We start from the raw sequence: 18,412 nt of genomic DNA, 5'->3' as shown, positions 1-18,412 counted from the left end.
TACACACAGACGTTTAACAATGGAAACCCAGAAAACCTCCACCGTGCATTCATTTGCAATCATTTTATAAATGTAGTCTGTTTTACAAAGACTAATCTTTAAATTAAATCCATGAAAGCGAGACGAGCGAGTGTTTATTGTTCATGCAGATTGTGTTGCAAATGTTTATTTATTGAATCTGTAAAATAAAAAGGTACAATTCTTCATTAAATCAATTTGATTGGCATTCAGTCTAATGGGTATCCTGCTCTTCTGCACTGAACTCTCTGTTGATGCATTTATCTAAATACTCGAGGCTACCACAGGTAAACCAGATTTCAGCAGACCAACATTCACTGTGTTTTCTCCTATTTACCACCCATTCTCTCTCTCTTACCTTGCCTCCTTTGCCCCTCCTCTTCTGTAGTCGCTCCACGTCATCTATCTCATACACTTTGATCTCAAAAGTTTCCATTGTGGCAGCGCCCCGATGGTTGGAGGCCGCTGGAGGTCCCAGCGGGCCATCTACCCAGCATGCACCTGGACTGGAGGAGGATGAAGAAGAGGAAGTGATGGCCTGTTTGGAGGAGCGCTGAGAAGGTGAAGTAGAAGATGAGTCCAAGGTCAGAGCTGGGATGAGACGTCGGCGCTGGAGGCCTGAAAAAGTGTTTCGGAGCAGATAAAGAAAATCTTGCTGAAACAAATATTCATGAATTGTTTTATTTTTAAATGCAGCCTTTTGACCAGTACTCAATATGCATTTATCCAAAATGGTGTTTTAACGATTATTTAAAATTATTATTTTTTTATGTAAAAAGCCAGAAAAAGTTGTAATTCCACTTTTAACCAGTCGGACAGACAAGCTGGAAACTGTTTAGTGTTACGTTAAGAAATCACTTCAAAAAATGTCCTCCTTCCACATCAAGTATGCTAAAAGATCTCAGAAAGCATCACACTACATATGTCTTTTTCAAAAGAAATTCAAGGAAGAAAAAAGACAGAACAACATCTAAACAACTGCAGGCCTCACTTGGTTAAGGTCAGAGGTCCTGATTACATAATGAGAAACAAAAATGGACTGGAAGAATTCTAATACACACACACACACACACACACACACACACACACACACACACACACACACACACACACACACACACACACACACAGAGAGAGAGAGAGAGAGAGAGAGAGAGAGATCAGGAACACTTCCTATAGAAATTGCCAGCCATGTTGACCAGAATGAGAGTTGTCAGAAAAACAGCGATAATGTGAGAAAAAAGGGAAAGTGGTGATTTAATAAGGTTGGAGCTGTCTTTTGGTCTCAGCAGCAAAGAAAGGTCAAGCAGAGACATTCGTATTTTATCAGGACACAGCGGGCAGAGGAAGACTGAGGGTCTGTGGGGTGGAGATGAAGTCTGAGAAATAGATGAAGCAAAAAAAAAAAAACAATCCAATCATGTGAGTCACATTAAATGGAAATCAGGCACAAAGAGAGGCTCAGCTGGTGATGTAATTAACATCATGGTAGGACATTGGTTTTTATCTGTGTACAGTATCTTCAATCTTCTTTAATCAAACCAAACTCTTTCATGGTCATTTGTGTCATATTGTGAGAATCCTAAAGCCTGTTAGTGCTTGGGCAAAAAAAAATTTAAAAGTAAGACCAGACTTTATGCTAAATAGCTGGAATGTGAGATTGTATATTTTTAGATTGAAATCGATAATCAGACTCAGCAGGCAGAGCTGCCGCCTTCCAATCTGAGTTTATACACATCTGCATATCCGTGCTTAACCAGCAGAAAGCAATTTGGCAGCTACATTAGCAAGTTCTTTGTGTGGTATTCTGGTGAATATATATATTCATTACAGTCTGCAGCAGCACATTCACTTCTACCATTTCACAGATGGATGATCAGGGTCACCTTTCTGCCATTATATCATCCAGCCACACTTTTCACCAGTGGATCCAACTCACCGAGCGTCATCGTTTCTACCATCAGAGGTTTTCAGATGATCTTTGCTAAAACTGAAAATCAAACGGATACTGAAGATAAATCAATAAAAAAACAATTGAGTTCTGATTACTGACTCCTTGTTTTATATTTTCATGAAGCCTCTACTGCAAGTAATATAAGCAGCCACTTTAAATAAAAAGCTGCTCACCTGGGTTTTTCTTGTGTTTGTGTGCTTGCTTTTGCAGGATGACTGCAATCTCAACATACTTTATCAAGAACAAAAACAAGTGCATTGATTTGGTTTTGATGTGAAAACACGATCTTTACCTGTGTTGCTCCTGCTCTTCTTGCTGCTCTTGGAGCTCCGTCGGGAGGAGGTGGTAGCTGAGCTGTGCTCACTGAGGGAGTCTTGAGCAGAGGAGGTGCTTCCTGTGTTCTCACTGCTGTCTCTTAGCATGCTTTCATAGCCACTGCTGCCTCCGCTGTGGTAAAACAAGGCCGTCTTGCCCATGGCTGGTGGCAGCTCGCCGCTCAGTACGCTGCTGTTTAGGGTGAAATAAAATTACAGCTAAAGATAAAATAAATTAAAAAAAACAATTCATCACATTTCATAATGCACTTGAGCTCATACCTGTTGTCACTAGCGTGGCCGCTGCTGCAGCGGTGTGCTTTTCTTGGGGCTGTAATCTTGCTGTAGGGAGAGGGCAGTGTTTGTACCACAGCTGCCTTCTCCTCTCCCAGACTGTCTCCTCCCGCTCCACCCCCACTAAAAAACCACAAAATATCAAAGGTGCACAAGGAACAGTTAAAACGTTTAATGTTTATATATATATTTATTTATTTATACTGTATTATGGTAATTAAAGTAAAGCGTTCTGTGAATCTTGTTTTTGGTGTAAATGTTCGGGATACAAAACTGATCAACCTTGACCCTGCAGCATCCTTTTCCTCAGCTCGATCGGTGTCTCCTCCCTGCACATGACTCCTGGATCGGGATCCTGCGCTCCCCTGGAGAAGCTCTGAGATCCTACTGTTGACGGCCCGTAAAGGCAGTTTGGCTGTGAGGCTTCCTCCTCGACTTCGGCTCAAAGACTGGGTAGACCACGAGCTGGTGGCAGGTCCTTGCTGCTGAACGGGACTTTGGGCTGAACCCTGGAGTTGAGGAAATACGGAAATTGAGTGCTTCATCACATCTAGTTCCATCTATTGTTCTGGTTTAAAATGTAAGTTATTTACTTCCTACCTTTCCATTGGGGGGGAGGCTGGAGCTGCGGTTGGCTGTCTGGTTTAAAGACTTGGTAGAGAAGCTTAGGGTCTTGGTGCTGGATGCAGAAAGACTCCTGGCTTTAGGACTGCTGGTCATTAGCAGCTTACTGACAGCTGATATCTTTATTTGGCTGCTGGTCTTGGCTGGGGACTGTGGAGCGCTGCTTGGACTGGTACTTCCACTGAAAATAGTGCTGCTGGAGTTCCCAGTGGGAGAAGATGCTGATCCAGCACGAGTGAGGCTACGTCCAGTACGAGGCATGGTAGTGTCCCCCCTTGCCCCTCCTCCCCCTCTGAGACTCTCACCTCTCTCCAGGGAGAAGCAGTCGTAGTGGTGGGAACCACCGTGTAAGCCGTGGGCTCTGCCCAGAGAGTTTGTTCTGTTAGCTAGCTGTTCCAGCTTGGCACTGAAGAGTCTGCTGCTGTCTATGCTGGAGCCGCGCTGTCTACTGATTCCTGCAGGAGCACATCCAGATGCCCCAGCATTATCTGCCGTGCCGCTCGCTGAAGACGCTCCATGACTGAGATTGTGGAGAGGACTGGCTGCCCGGTTTCGCTGGTCAAGGCTGGATTTCCTCACTGGTGGAAGAGGTGGAATTCCACCCTTCCTGTGAGAGAAAAAGCCTAGTTTTCCGCTGGATCGATCGAGGGTGGCACGGGGACTGCAAGGAGTTGACGTGGTGACGCCAAGGTTATGGTACTCTATTCCGCAGTCTAGACCATCATGGAGGTTGAGACGGTGCCACCCACGAGGGAGACTGCCTGTGCGGTGGATATCTGGGCTATAGATACCAGTCAGGCATTCCCCTTGGGCAACAACAGCAACCATCTCACAGCCATCCACCACTTTCTTAAAAGAACCAGGAGATGACACCACCTCTTTGCTCAAACCAGAGCTGCAGTAATCACCACCTGGTGATGAAGGGTCAGAAAAATGTCATACAAACAGATGCATTCATGAAAGTTTTACTTTAAATCAGAGTCTTCCGGTTCTTACCATTCCTGCAGAAGCCACGATGAACTCCATTTTCACCTGTGCCTTTCTCTCCTGGGGGGCTCTTCAAAGGGTGCACCTCCCTCACCTCTGGCTTCACCTCACACACAAGGTCCCAGGACATTCCCTCCTCCAGTTCACGCTTCAACCAGGGGTCTTCAAAACTCATCTCACTGGAAATAGAGGCTAAAATTTCCGAGTTGGGTTTTATGGGGTCTTTCATAAACTGGGTCTTTGTGGGTGAGGGGAGGATTGTGGGCTCATGTATAACCATGGGTTTGACTGCCACACAAGGGTGAACATTTTTGGTACTTTTGAAAGGAGAGTGGTTTCCAGGCCCTGCTAGGATTTGGATGGTGGTTTTAGCCATTGATGGAGGGAGTTTTCTCAGCCTGTCTTTATTTGCTGTACCTTTATCAGATGTGTTCTGTGACAGTACCAACTCTCCTTCTAGATTTCCTCTTCTTGAGCTTTCTTCACTCTCACAACTACTCAAACCTTCAAGACCAAAGCTACTCTCAGGATCAGCCAGGGCTTCTCCTTGTTGGCTCTGAGATTGACTAAAACTGTTGAGAGACTGATCAGCCTCACTGGCCGCGCTTAGATCACTCATCCAGGAGGAGATGGTTGAACCGGAAATAGACATCCCTATGGCTAAGGGCTCACCAGTCCGCAGCTTGGCCATAGCCACCTGCAACAGAGGGTAGCATTGTTACAAGTTGTAAAATTAACTTATTTCACTTATATTTAATATTCACTGTGTCATTTTCACTGTCAGATAAATATTTAGTAATCTAGCATAAAACAGTATTCATATCTCCCCTTTTACCATTTTCCTACTTGGCTGAACTTAACGAGAACCTTTATTTAGCAATGTGATGGGGGGGGGGGGGGGGGGGATGAAATGCTGACACACATGCAGCACAAACAGCTGGTCCTTTGTCTTTATGCTTCTAACTGTGAAAAGTGAGTTTTTATTTATTTATTGGCAGTGTTGGGAGTAACGCGGTACAAAAGTAATTAATTACTGTAATGCATTGCTTTTTGCTGCAATGTGGTAATGTAAGGCATTACAGGGAAAGAAAATGGTAATATTTACTCGGTACAATTGTCAGTAACGCGGTAATTACAACGCATTTTTAAACCCGGAATCAAGATGTGGGTTTCCTAAAAATTCAAATTGCGGGAAGCCTGAAAAAAGATCCAGTGTCTACATATATTACATCATTTATGGACTCAGCTTTGCAGGCATTCTATGAGCAGAGAGGACGCAGCGGTGATGGCTCAAATACTCCAGCTGCGTCCTGCACGCGGCCTCTGTTATCACAAAACCGCTCCACCAAAACAAAGTAATTCGTTTGCGATCGTTTATATCAGCCCACAATCTCTGGTACTTCATGTAATTTTCAGCTGAGTTCATAATCTGTGCGCCGGTGATTTCAACTCATTGCTGCTGGAGCGCAGCGCGAAGCTTATTTATTTATTTATTTATTTATTTATTTATTTATTTATTTATTTATTGCGTTCGGTAGATCCCTTTGGCTGATTAGTTAGAAAATAGGAAATCTAGGAAACAGTTTTTCTGGAAGACGGAGAAAACTCGCAGCATGCAGGAAGGTTAGAGAGAGAAAGGGCAGGAAGTTATTCAAAATCAAGAAAACAAAACAAAATGCTTGAAAAGAAAAAAGTAGGTAGATTTATCCCCAATACACATTTTTACCAGTGAAAAGCAATAATATATAAGCATTTAATATTTATACATGTGATAGAATCAGATCACCCCAGAAGTCAGTCCCACATCCAGGGCCGTATCAAGGCATTTGGGGACCAAGGCAAATATAGGCTTGGAGCCCCCACCACCTTACTCCCTGCTCAGTTAATATAAAATGGCAGCGTGCTGAGAGTACAGATTGTTGTTGCTTTCATTTAATAAACAATCATTTTAAAGCACTGTTATTATATCTGACTGTTTTTAACAGCAATCCAGCTCAGACACCACATCACTTTCCACATATATGTCATGAGCTCACTGAGCGACAGATTACCAGATTCATATTGAAGTTGTTTTGGTGAAAGTTACTTCAAGTAATGCAAAAGTAGTGTAATGCCTTACATTTTAAAATCAGTAATATTGTAATGTAATTAATTACTTTAAAATGAGGGTAACAAGTAATAAATAATGCATTACAGTTTTGAAGTAACTTGCCCAACACTGTTTATTGGAGTTAAGAAACAAGGAACTAGCTACTAAAGCAGTGACAGTAAAAAAAATAAATAAATAAAAAAAAACATGGAATTTCCTGCTCTTTTTATGTGTCTTGGTAAGCTAATGCTAATGCTAGCTCTCATTGTACAAAACCCATCTATAGAAAAACAAAAGGTCAGGTTAAATATTTCATTTTAATGCAGTATTTATTTAGAAGTCTTAAACTGTTACTCTTCATACTGACAAAGGTGACTGAAATAGTAGGCAGGGTTTAGCAGAGAACCATTAACTCTAAAGTGTTGTTATCAAAGGGTTAAATCACTTGTTGCAGGGCTGTTGCAGTATGTGCATCTGTTTCATCAAGCTGAATGTGAAGAGGGTGATTAATGGCTAAGTGTTCATACCCCAGGTGAAGTAAAAAAAATGTACCAGTTTTGGTTTTCTCTCTTTTTTCAAGGTGGACTAGGAAATGTTTTTCTGTTGCATTTGTTGCCATTTTGTTCCAAAAGCTCCTCGCATACCAGTGGTAACATATGATTAAATGTTGTCTAAAAAAGTAATACTTTTAATTGCATCAGAAATTTCTAATCCTGAGTACTTAAAGGGACTTTACGGAGTTTTGAATTTTTATGCTTGCGATTGCTCCCTCAGGCCAAAAGCGTAAAGGCAGCTTCAATAGGAGGCTCGTGCACAAAGCGCGCATGCTCTACGTGCACACTCCTTAATGAAAATAACAGCTGAGACAGTCCCGTGTGTGTGTGTGTGTGTGGCCCGGAGGACAGAGGACAGGAGAACACGCAGCTAATTAATCAAATAATTTGGTTCTGTACTTTTCTCTTCAGCACAGCCAACAAAGGTTTATGATGGGTCAGTCCTCCTGCATGCTCAGATCATGCCCTTCCCTTGCTTGAAAAATTGTTCCAAAATGACAGTTGAACCCACATCTTTTTTATCTGTGAATTTAATGCCGTTCAGCGAGTCTCAAATAAAAATTTGGGCATCTTACTGTAAAAAATATACCATTAATGTAAAAAACAAACTCTAAATAAACTATGTTCACATCCAGAATCGCGCCCGGGTCTTCCACACAGGAGTCCACCACCATATTGAGTGAGCTATAGGACGAATGATGTCTTTTTGTATCTGTAATATTTATATCCTTGATGACAGCTGAAACAACGTTCAACGAACAGTTCGGAGCGAAAATGGCTATTTTGTTGCTAATTTGTAGGAAATATCTAGAAGAAAGTTCTACAGAAAGTAGCTAAGGGTCCTCAGAAATGTAGCTAGGTTCATCACTAGGCGTTAGGAACAGCGACAAAGTTGCTGAGTTGGCACTACCTCACTCTCTGCTGCTAAAGCTACTGATAGCAAACGCTACGGGCTATGCCTGAGCGTGAACGCGCATGAAGCAGCCTGCTCGACCCGAGCAGCTCTCTTTTTCTGTGATTTTACAGAAAAACAGGCAATCACAGTAAAAATGCCAGGGCTCATTCTACAGGACCAGGACATTGCAGGAGAATGTATGAAGAAGACATTTATTATTTCTATACATGTTTTGACTGTCAAACTTCCATAATGCCCCTTTAATGATTGGAAATCTTCAGGACTAAAACAGGACTGTTGCACTAACCTCTGCCATGGCAACCACCTCAGAGGCAGTCGTAAGCCCCGCTGCGATGGGAGAATTTTCTACAGGTCCGTCTGAATCGGTACCACAGACGATGTTGATGGGTTGAGAGTCTGAAGCAAGCGCAGCTTCTGAGCCACAGTCACTGTTGAAGCTGATGATGCTTGTTGGACGGCCAGCCACGCTGTGAGCTTCAATAAGAGCCGTAACAACAAGGTCTTCCTCACCACTAGGGATTACAGTGTAGACCAGTTCCTCTTTCCCCAGCAGGACAGGTCCACTAGCTCCTACAGATTCTACTGGTACAGGTGGAAGAGAGAGAAACAGTTAGCATCATGATGTATTTGATTACATAGGTGAAATGCTGAAAATTAGAATATGTTTAAAAAGGATTGAAATGTCTGACTTTGCATGTAATGAGTCTATCTCATATATTAGTTTGACCTTTTAGGTTTAATTACTAAAATGAATTAACTTTTGCACGATCTTCACATATTTTGAATTTCACCTAAACATATGCGATATATAGTTGTAACTGGGACTAAATGCCAGTGACATATTTTGCATCACCATCCTTGTGCGTGTCCAAAGGTATTGGCGGGACGTCATCATCACAGAGCGTCTCAGCTGAACCCAGGCTGGCAGACAGAGGAGGAGTTGTCTCTCGAACTTGTGGACTCATACCTGCAGGTGACGTCCTGGACAACAGGGACTCTGTTGAGGAGCGTCCACTGTCAGCTGCCAAACTGTCTGCAGAGTAAGACACACATGGTTGGCACATCAGTGTATTTTGTTTTTCATTTGTAATATATGTAGTCATCTGTTATTGCATTGGCATGTCAGACATTTGCCGATTTTCATTGTACTGTATATATTTAATATTGTTTTGCCATTATAAAACACTCATAGTATTCAGAAAAGCTCTTTGATGTTTGTTAAACCAATAATTAGCAAACATTTGTGGTTTTTGACAGATTTGTCATTCTCTAGCTCTAGTACTCAGTAGGGCTGTTTAATGACAAGAATATGGCAATAATATTTATCCTAATGCAGTGGTCACGACATGATATATTTCAATGCTTAAAGCCAGACGATAATTGCAATTTTTCGGGAGCCTAAGGGGCTCTGCACACGGGAGGCTACATCGCCTCTCCTCCATTCATTTTCAATGAGACATGCGCGACAAATTGCTAATCATGGGTCTCCCTCCTACTAAGCGAAACGCGAAAAACATGCGTGTGAAATTTTGCGCTCGTGCACGTGTCGTGCACAGGCGACCCATCAACGCGATCCCAGAAAGTTGAAACATTTTCAACTTTTCATCGCTGTCGCTCGGACGAGGACCAATCAACGGAGGTTTCATTCACTGACCAATGAACGGACAGGATGTTCCGTACACCTCCGAGAAAACATGGAGTAGAAGTTGATTATTATTATGTTTTATAGTAAAATCAGAAGTAAGATTTCACATAACTCTAGCAGCACCTTGTGAAACATCATATCTACCACTTTTTTAACTCTGAACCACTTAAATAACCTTAATTCCCTCCAACCTGACACAGCCAAACAAAACAAAGGAAGTTTCGATTTCGCCATGGAACAGAACGCGTAGACGGCTTTGCTGCTGGCCACTGCCGCGGATCTCCTCCCGTGTGTCAGGTAATAAAAGTGACAGCGACAAATTTTGCTGATCGCGGTCGTTTGTCGTCGCCCGTGTGCAGAGCCTCTAAGTCACACCCATTTACTTCCAGACCATGGGTCCCCGGAACAAAGAGAAAATGAACACAAGTCAATGGGGCCATGGATTTAACATATGATGTCCATGAATTTTAAAAGCACAATTTTAATGCCAAGAACGCACATTTTTTTTCAAACTGCAGCAAAAGTAATTTTAGATTTGTGTAAAAAGACGTTTAGGACTGCAAATACAATATTCGTCTCTCCAAATTGGCGTCATCAAGTCAGACATGGAGAACAGGGGAAGATTAGCTTAGCAAGCTTTGCATTTTTCTTCCAGGATGAAAGAAGGAGCATTAAATGTGGAAAAAAACCACTATAAATCTGGTCATGTGGTAAGTAGCAGCTATGCTGGGGTTGAAAGAGATTCTGTTGTGACGTCATATATACGATGTCTGATTTGTAGTATTTTTATTTATGAACTTTTACAAGCTAACAGATCTCTAAGTACGTGACGGACATAGTCGAAACTTACGTAATTTATTTCCATTTAAATTGAAGTTCAACCTGAGTGTGATTCAGGGCATGAAGCAAAATGGATAAGAAAATAGCTTTTATAGCTCCGTTAAATTGTATTCATTTTTTCTTTGTTCCGGGGGACCCATGAGCTGACCGGAAGGGGAGGAGACTTAGAATCCCTACTAATCACAAGATCTGTTATTTTTGCCAGACTGAAGGGATAAAAGTTAAAACTGCTACCGCCTAGCAGTCAGAGTTTGAATTACATCACACAAAAGAAATACAGTAAATGTTTCCAAGTAAATTCTCAATAAAAAAATATACACTGCTGTTAAATATCATTTCAGTACCATATCGCAAAAAGAACGGTTCGAAGGATCTTTCATGGCGGTGAAAACGAAGAGTCGGAGTACCCGGCCCGGAGGGTTACCGGGGTCCCACCCTGGAGCCAGGCCTGGGGTTGGGGCCCGTGAGCGAGCGCCTGGTGGCCGGGCTTTCGCCCATGGGGCCCGGCCGGGCCCAGCCCGAACCGGATACATGGGCTCGTCCAACTGTGGACCCACCACCCGCAGGAGGAACATGAAGGGTCCGGTGCAATGTGAATCGGGTGGCAGACCAAGGCGGGAGCCTTGGCGGTCCAATCCCCGGACAAGGAAACTAGTTTTTGGGACATGGAACGTCACCTCGCTGGCGGGGAAGGAGCCGGAGCTTGTGGCAGAGGTTGAGCGGTACCGGCTAGATATAGTCGGACTCACCTCGACACATTGCATTGGCTCTGGAACCCGAGACCTGGAGAGGGGTTGGACACTCTACTTTGCTGGAGTTGCTCCGGGTGAGAGGCGGAGGGCTGGGGTTGGCTTTTTGTTAGCCCCGAGACTCTCTGCCTGTGTGTTGGGGTTTACCCCGGGGGACAAGAGGGTAGCTTCCTTGCGCCTTCGGGTCGGGGAACGGGTCCTGACTGTTGTTTGTGCGTATGGGCCAAATATCAGTTCAGAGTACCCACCCTTTTTGGAGTCCCTGGGACGAGTGCTAGATAGTGCTCCATCAGGGGACTCCATTGTCCTGCTGGGGGACTTCAATGCTCACGTGGGCAATGACAGCTTGACCTGGAGGGGTGTGATTGGGAGGAACGGCCCACCTGATCAGAACTCGAGCGGTGTTTTGTTATTGGACTTCTGTGCAAGCCGCAGTTTGGCCATAACGAACACCATGTTCGAACATAAGGATGCCCACCGGTACACTTGGTACCAGGGCAGCCTAGGTCACAGGTCGATGATAGATTTTGTAGTCGTATCATCTGACCTGCGACCGTATGTTTTGGACACCCGAGTGAAGAGAGGGGCGGAGCTGTCAACTGATCACCACCTGGTGGTGAGTTGGATCAGATGGCAAGGGAACATGCCGCGTAGACCTGGCAGACCCAAACGCATAGTGAGGGTCTGCTGGGAACGCCTGGCAGAAGAACCTGTCAAGACGGTCTTCAACTCCCACCTCCGGCAGAGCTTTGACCACGTCCCGAGAGCAGTGGGGGACATTGAGTCCGAGTGGGCCTTGTTCCACTCTGCGATTGTCGAGGCGGCTATTGCTAGCTGTGGTCGTAAGGTGGCCGGTGCCAGTCGTGGTGGCAACCCCCGTACCCGCTGGTGGACACCAGAGGTTCGGGGAGCCGTCAGGCTGAAGAAGGAGGCCTACAGGGCGTGGCTGGTCTGTGGGTCTCCGGAGGCAGCAGACAGGTACCGGATAGCCAAGCGGGGTGCAGCAGTGGCAGTTGCCGAGGCAAAATCTCGGGCGTGGGAGGAGTTTGGTGAGGCCATGGAGAAAGACTATCGATCGGCTCCAAAGAGGTTCTGGCAAACTGTCCGGCGCCTCAGGAGAGGAAGGCAGCAACTCGCTCACACTGTTTACAGTGGGGATGGGGAGCTGCTGACGTCAACTGAGGCTATAGTCGGACGGTGGAAGGAATACTTTGAGGAGCTCCTCAATCCCACCAATGCGCATTCCGAGGAGGAACCAGAGCTGGGAGGCCTGGGGATGGACTGTCCGATCTCGGGGGCAGAAGTTGCTGAGGTAGTCAAACAACTACACAGCGGCGGAGCCCCGGGGGCGGATGAGGTTCGTCCTGGGTATCTCAAGGCTATGGATGTTGTAGGGCTGTCATGGTTGACACGTCTCTACAACATTGCGTGGTCATCGGGGGCAGTTCCTAGGGAGTGGCAGACCGGGGTGGTGGTCCCCATCTTTAAGAAGGGTGACCTGAGGGTGTGTTCCAACTATAGGGGGATCACACTCCTCAGCCTCCCTGGAAAGGTCTACTCCAAGGTACTGGAGAGGAGGGTCCGATCGATAGTTGAATCTCAGATAGAGGAGGAGCAATGTGGTTTTCGTCCTGGCCGTGGAACTGTGGACCAGCTCTATACCCTTGCAAGGGTGATGGAGGGGGCATGGGAGTTTGCCCAACCAATCCACATGTGCTTTGTGGATTTGGAGAAGGCTTATGACCGTGTCCCCAGGGGCACCCTGTGGGGGACGCTCCAGGAGTATGGGGTGGGTGGCTTTCTGTTAAGGGCCATTCAGTCCCTTTACCAGAGGAGCGTGAGTTTGGTCCGCATAGCCGGTAGTAAGTCGGACCTGTTCCCAGTGAGGGTTGGACTCCGCCAGGGCTGCCCTTTGTCACCGGTTCTGTTCATCACATTTATGGACAGAATTTCTAGACGCAGCCGTGGTGTTGAGTGTGTCGAGTTTGGTGGCAGGAGAATCTCGTCTCTGCTTTTTGCGGATGATGTGGTCCTCCTAGCTTCATCCAGCTCTGACCTTCAGCTCTTGCTGGGTAGGTTCGCGGCCGAATGTGAAGCGGCTGGGATGAGGATCAGCACCTCCAAATCTGAGACCATGGTTCTCGACCGGAAAAGGGTGGCTTGCCACCTCCGGGTCGGGGGAGAGGTCCTACCTCAAGTGGAGGAGTTTAAGTATCTCGGGGTCTTGTTCACGAGTGAGGGTAGGAGGGATCGGGAGATCGACAGGCGGATTGGTTCGGCGTCTGCAGTGATGCGGACGCTGAGCCGATCTGTCGTGGGGAAGAGGGAGCTGAGCCAGAAAGCCAGGCTCTCGATTTACCGGTCGATCTACGTCCCAATCCTCACCTATGGTCATGAGCTTTGGGTAATGACCGAAAGAACGAGATCGCGGATACAAGCGGCCGAAATGAGTTTCCTCCGTAGGGTGGCCGGGCTCAGCCTTAGAGATAGGGTGAGGAGCTCGGACATTCGGGAGGGACTCGGAGTAGAACCGCTGCTCCTCCGGATCGAAAGGAGCCAGTTGAGGTGGTTTGGGCATCTGGTCAGGATGCCTCCTGGACGCCTCCCTGGGGAGGTGTTTCGGGCATGTCCTGCCGGCAGAAGGCCCCCGGGTCGACCCAGGACACGTTGGAGAAGTTACATCTCCAATCTGGTCCGGGAACGCCTTGGGGTCCTGCCGGAGGAGCTGGTGGACAAGGCCGGGGAGAGGACGGCCTGGAGCTCCCTAGTTGGGATGCTGCCCCCGCGACCCGGACCCGGATAAGCGGAGGAAGACGAGACGAGATGAGAATTCAGTGTATAGATGTTTTCTTAATCCACTTTATTCAGGCTTGACCATCAGTAAACAATTTTTAATGTTCGCACCTTGTCAAAATTATACAATGCAAGTGTTATCTTTAAAGTTCAAGGATCATAAACTTTATTTAAAAAAAGATGCTTACTGTCTGAGGTCTGGATGTCCTGAGCCAGAGTGTGTGAGGACAGAGGGGGTGTTGCTGGCATCACACCTTTCTGAGTATACACTTTACTCCTCTGAGAGGGGGACGATGGAGGTCTGAGGAGTGAAAACAACACCATCTCCTGAAACAGAACAACGTGATGGTTGTTTAAATAATGTCTGTGTGAAATCTGTTCTTCACCTGTACTCTGAGGTTTTGGTCAGACTTGCGATGCCGAGGCGTGGCGATCCAAGAGGGCGTCCTTTCCCCTCGACATTTCCGACCACATTCAGATTCTCACCGCTACACAAGTAGACAATTAACCTAAATTATTACCCCGAGGCTGATGGCAACACTTGAAAGTCAATGTGCCAAGGCTAAATATAGAACAGCACCTGTCATGTAAGTGGGAGCTCTTGGCTCTTTGCAGGGGGTTAGAGGTGATGCCGCTGCTGCTTCCTGTTACGCTCCTGGAGCGGGTAACTATGGGGCATCCAGTAACCTGAGCCAGGCTGTGGATCATTGTCTGGGCCAGCTCTGCCTCCTCCACCACCTCCTTGATCTCCTGCAGTTGCTGATCATTGCTTCTCTTCTTGGACGCTGCTGCTGCTGCTGCTGCTGAGAAGGAGGGTAGCATTTCACATTTTTTAAGAATGGAAATCCATTCTCTTTGTAAAAGGCAAAAAGCAGTGGATTTGCTGCGGAAACAGAGATGTCACATGAATAAAAACCAGGAGTAACACATTCATCAGCGCTAATACCTATTTTGGTGCCTGTGTCCAGCACAGCTGCAGGGCCAGGAGCTGCAGCAGGGCACTGAACAGATGAGGGGAGACATGACTCTTGTTTGGCACTTTGTTTGCTTGCTGGAACCTCTTCAAAAGGAAACTTTGCCACCTATAGAAATGGACAGAGAAACCTGTAATTTTCACATGAAAAGGAGTGTTGGACATCATTACTAAAAAAAATAATAGTGTGTTATTTTTAAAAAGTCTTCAGTTCTTGTGGGTAAATGTGAAAAAATGCTTAATCGGCAGCATAAAAGAAAACAACGAACAAAGAGCTGATTTTTTTGCTTAAAGGAAAGACAACTGCACCAAAAACCAAAGGTTTGTTCAGATATGCAAACAAAATGTTAAAACAGATGCAAAACTCATTGTTTTTCATTTGAAACGATGCTGTTCCGCTTGTCAAAAAGGAAACATTGGACCAGAAACCAACTCTGGATCGCTTTTCTTTTTTCTTTTGCTTTAAAACAGCTGAAGAAATTAATATGAAGCATTTGTCACCTCCTCACTGCCGTCAATGCAATCCAGTCTCTCTTGCAGCTCAGCAAAGGTGTTGCACTTCAAGCATTCGGCTCCCTCCTCCGGGACAGGGGCCAACGGCTGACCAAGCAGGGACTGAGATGGCTGCGACGGTGGCTGAGAGGGACCGCTGGGCTGCTCGTCTGCCTGGGACTGAACGTGTCGGAGGAGAAATCAGTTATCATCTGGTTTTGCTTAGAGAAAAGCTTCCTCTGCATGCTTATATAATGCATATAATCAAATGACCTTGATCTGTGCTCCAGCTCCTTGAGTTTGACTCGGCGCCTGATGCTGCTCAGATGTTTTTCCTCGAAGCAAAGCCGGAATAATCGGTACAAATTCTGGAGGTCCCTCGTTGTCTGTCAGCTCTCTGTCTGACACGGCAGCTCCGTTTGGACCCACATAGATCACAGTGTCACATGACTGCTCACTGCTGGAGTATTCATCTGGGTCGCTGGACAGTCGCAAAAGCGGCAGGTCGGAGTCAGTGTCGCCACGGTGATGGAAGGGCCTCAGGTGGGTCGGCCGGCGCATACGACCCTCCTCACAGGAGCTCTCTCCTCCAGAGGAGCTGGATGTATATTGCTGAGGAAGGAGAGTGATGAAGTCATGAATGAGAGAGAAATGTTAAACAGGGACAATTTAGTTTTAGATTTGATCTTTCCTAAAATTAATAGCACTTGTACTAGTTTAGTGCCGACCTATACAAAAATCAAAATAATATTTTAAAGTAAGAAAAACATTTTGCACCCGAATTAAATCTTATCCTAAAACTGTATTTCATTTAAACATATAATTTCTACATTTTTTTGTGTCCCTTGATTAGAACATTTTGAGACATTCTGCTTTTCTGCACTTTTTAATCATTCCTTTAAACATAATTAAGAAAATACAGAAGATGTTAAGTGGTAAGATGCATCTGATTTCAAAGTAAAAGTGCAAATCTTTCCTGTCATACAATATTGTCTGGAAATAAAACATGCATTTAATATAAAAGTAATGAGTAGGGTGCTGTGAGGTATGCCTCATCGTTAAAACTGACAGGTTTGCTGCTTATTAGTTTAAATAAGTAAGGTTTCTAAATTTTAACGAAGCATCAAACTCACCACCGTGACTTTAGTTTTCTTCTTTTTCATCCGGAGGACACGTGAAGCAATCTGGATTGTGGAAAGGGTTTCTGAGAATTCTCTGGGTGAGGCGGAGATGTGAGCAATCATGGTGGTCCGGCAGTTCATGTTGCCTAGCGACTCCCTTAGCAACATGGTCAGCTTGCTGTCCCTGGTTACACACATACAGCGAGACGAGAGCACTATAGACAGGTTTGAAAGGGATAAAATCATCGCTAAAGTGTGAGACGGAACCAAATACTTTTCTGACAGAATTCCTTTTATTTGGAAATTTCACAAATCCCGAACCAGCTGACTGAACATTTGTCACAAGTCTGAAAATGTGACACAAACACATGAAAGCTTGTTCACAACATCTTTGTAGAAACCAGACTGTGTCTTCAAATCTTAATACTGCAGAATGATCTGGTTCCCAGATTTATTTTAGGATAAACTAGGCGATCTCCTGGGTGGGCCTCTGCAGACGTTCACAATCTTCTGTGTATTCATGTGTATGCGTGTGCTAAGAACCTGTAGGCTGATGTAGACTACAACTCCTCTGTGGCCCGTTAAGTCACGCTGCTGTCCCTTTTTTTCTAAAAACACAGCCTGCAGTCAAGTCACACACACACATGCAAACATATGCACATACTCCTACGGTGACCTCCTCTTTTTCATCAGTGCTTTCTTACTCTATTTGCCCACCTCAGGCTTCAACAAACCCCCCTCGTTCTCCCTAGATCCGCCTGCATCTCTGTCTTAGATTAACAGAGATAGATTCGTGACTCATAAAGAATTCATATGCATTTCTTTTCCAGAGAGAAGCTTCTGGATTAGACCTTAACTCCCAGTCTGTGCTGGATTTATAACCAGAGTTTCACCGGGGAGGGAAACTATGAGAAACGTGATGCTCAAAGGGGTTCTAGAAACTGTTCTTTGAGCCTCTATATACCAAGTGAAACTTTGTTGGGGCTCACTATGGTCCAGGAGCCCCAAAGCATTGCCAAATACAACCTCGTTTCATCAGTGGTTCCACAATGGCTACAATGTAGCTTATCACCACCAGCATGTGTGTGTGTGTGTGTGTGTGTGTGTGTGTGTGTGTGTGTGTGTGTGTGTGTGTGTGTGTGTGTGTGTGTGTGTGAATGACTGATATGAAACCATTTATCGAAATTTGTAATGTTCTCTGGTACTTTCAAATTTAGAAGATATCAGAAGTTTTTTTTTTTAAATATTTATTTTGAAAAGCTGAACATGTCTAGCCTGGCCTGCCAGTCTCGTCCTCTTTAATTATGCACAGAGAATGAGTCTGGTAACTCACAGCCAGAGAGGCACACGAGGGCCGGGACTAGCCAGCTCAAAAATAACCAATCAGAAAAAAGACGAAAATGCCGACATTACCGCTCGACGACGCTGTAGTTTTTTTTAGCTGTAGTCAAAAATGGTGTCTGGCAACGGCGCAAACATCTTTTTTAGAAGAACGGCTTTTAGCGCTTCTCCTCGTTTTAAAGACATTCAAGTCATTTGGAACAAAGGAAGGAGCTGCAGCAAACTCTGCTTCAGTCACCATGTTTATGACAAACTCGGCGTTGCGGTGTGTCACGTACGATACTCAGTGCTGATTGGCTCAGTTAGAATTCTCACGGGGTGGAGTTATTTGAATAGGAGAGCTCCCAGACTCTTTCTCTGTGCAGAATTAAACAGAGGAGGAGTCTGGCAGGCCCGTCGTGTAGGGGAGTCAAATAAATGTAACTTGCTCATGCCAGGGATTATCAAGTTTTACATCCTGCTGTTCTGTGGGTGGAGTTGGTATATGAGCTTAAACAGAGGTTTTCCCCAACTGTGTCAGAACCTGCACTGAACCTCACCAGCTTCACAGCAATGACATTAACTAGCCTAACAACATCCACCCAACTACACTGTTTGGTTCTTTATTTTCAACAACGTCATTCGCTGCAATCTTCATCTCTTTTTTTCCCGTTTGGGGCTCTCCTTTTTTCAATATACAGTATACCAGCCATGTAATCTGTTACCTGC

General features: G+C 45.3%; 1 protein-coding gene across 3 annotated transcripts in view; it reads right to left on the bottom strand.

The window, feature by feature from the left end:
* The window catches only part of kif26ba (kinesin family member 26Ba), a 135,915-nt gene that overhangs the window by 5,787 nt on the left and 111,716 nt on the right, over positions 1-18,412 (bottom strand). The window contains exons 12-26 of one of the 3 annotated variants that reach the window (XM_070554797.1): positions 16,376-16,547; positions 15,516-15,854; positions 15,252-15,422; positions 14,724-14,859; positions 14,358-14,580; positions 14,164-14,265; positions 13,966-14,078; positions 8,604-8,783; positions 8,037-8,332; positions 4,201-4,888; positions 3,181-4,115; positions 2,863-3,089; positions 2,569-2,703; positions 2,265-2,479; positions 377-636 (exon numbers count right to left, since the gene is read on the bottom strand). In XM_070554797.1, the coding sequence (XP_070410898.1) occupies positions 377-636; positions 2,265-2,479; positions 2,569-2,703; positions 2,863-3,089; positions 3,181-4,115; positions 4,201-4,888; positions 8,037-8,332; positions 8,604-8,783; positions 13,966-14,078; positions 14,164-14,265; positions 14,358-14,580; positions 14,724-14,859; positions 15,252-15,422; positions 15,516-15,854; positions 16,376-16,547 (4,192 nt within the window). The remainder of the gene's footprint in view (positions 1-376; positions 637-2,264; positions 2,480-2,568; positions 2,704-2,862; positions 3,090-3,180; positions 4,116-4,200; positions 4,889-8,036; positions 8,333-8,603; positions 8,784-13,965; positions 14,079-14,163; positions 14,266-14,357; positions 14,581-14,723; positions 14,860-15,251; positions 15,423-15,515; positions 15,855-16,375; positions 16,548-18,412) is intronic. The other 2 variants (XM_070554798.1, XM_070554799.1) reach the window with 2 other exon arrangements.

This window comes from Nothobranchius furzeri, chromosome 9 (genome assembly GCF_043380555.1).
Source record: "Nothobranchius furzeri strain GRZ-AD chromosome 9, NfurGRZ-RIMD1, whole genome shotgun sequence".
Lineage (NCBI taxonomy): Eukaryota > Metazoa > Chordata > Actinopteri > Cyprinodontiformes > Nothobranchiidae > Nothobranchius > Nothobranchius furzeri.
This window is presented reverse-complemented; position numbering and strand designations above follow the sequence as displayed.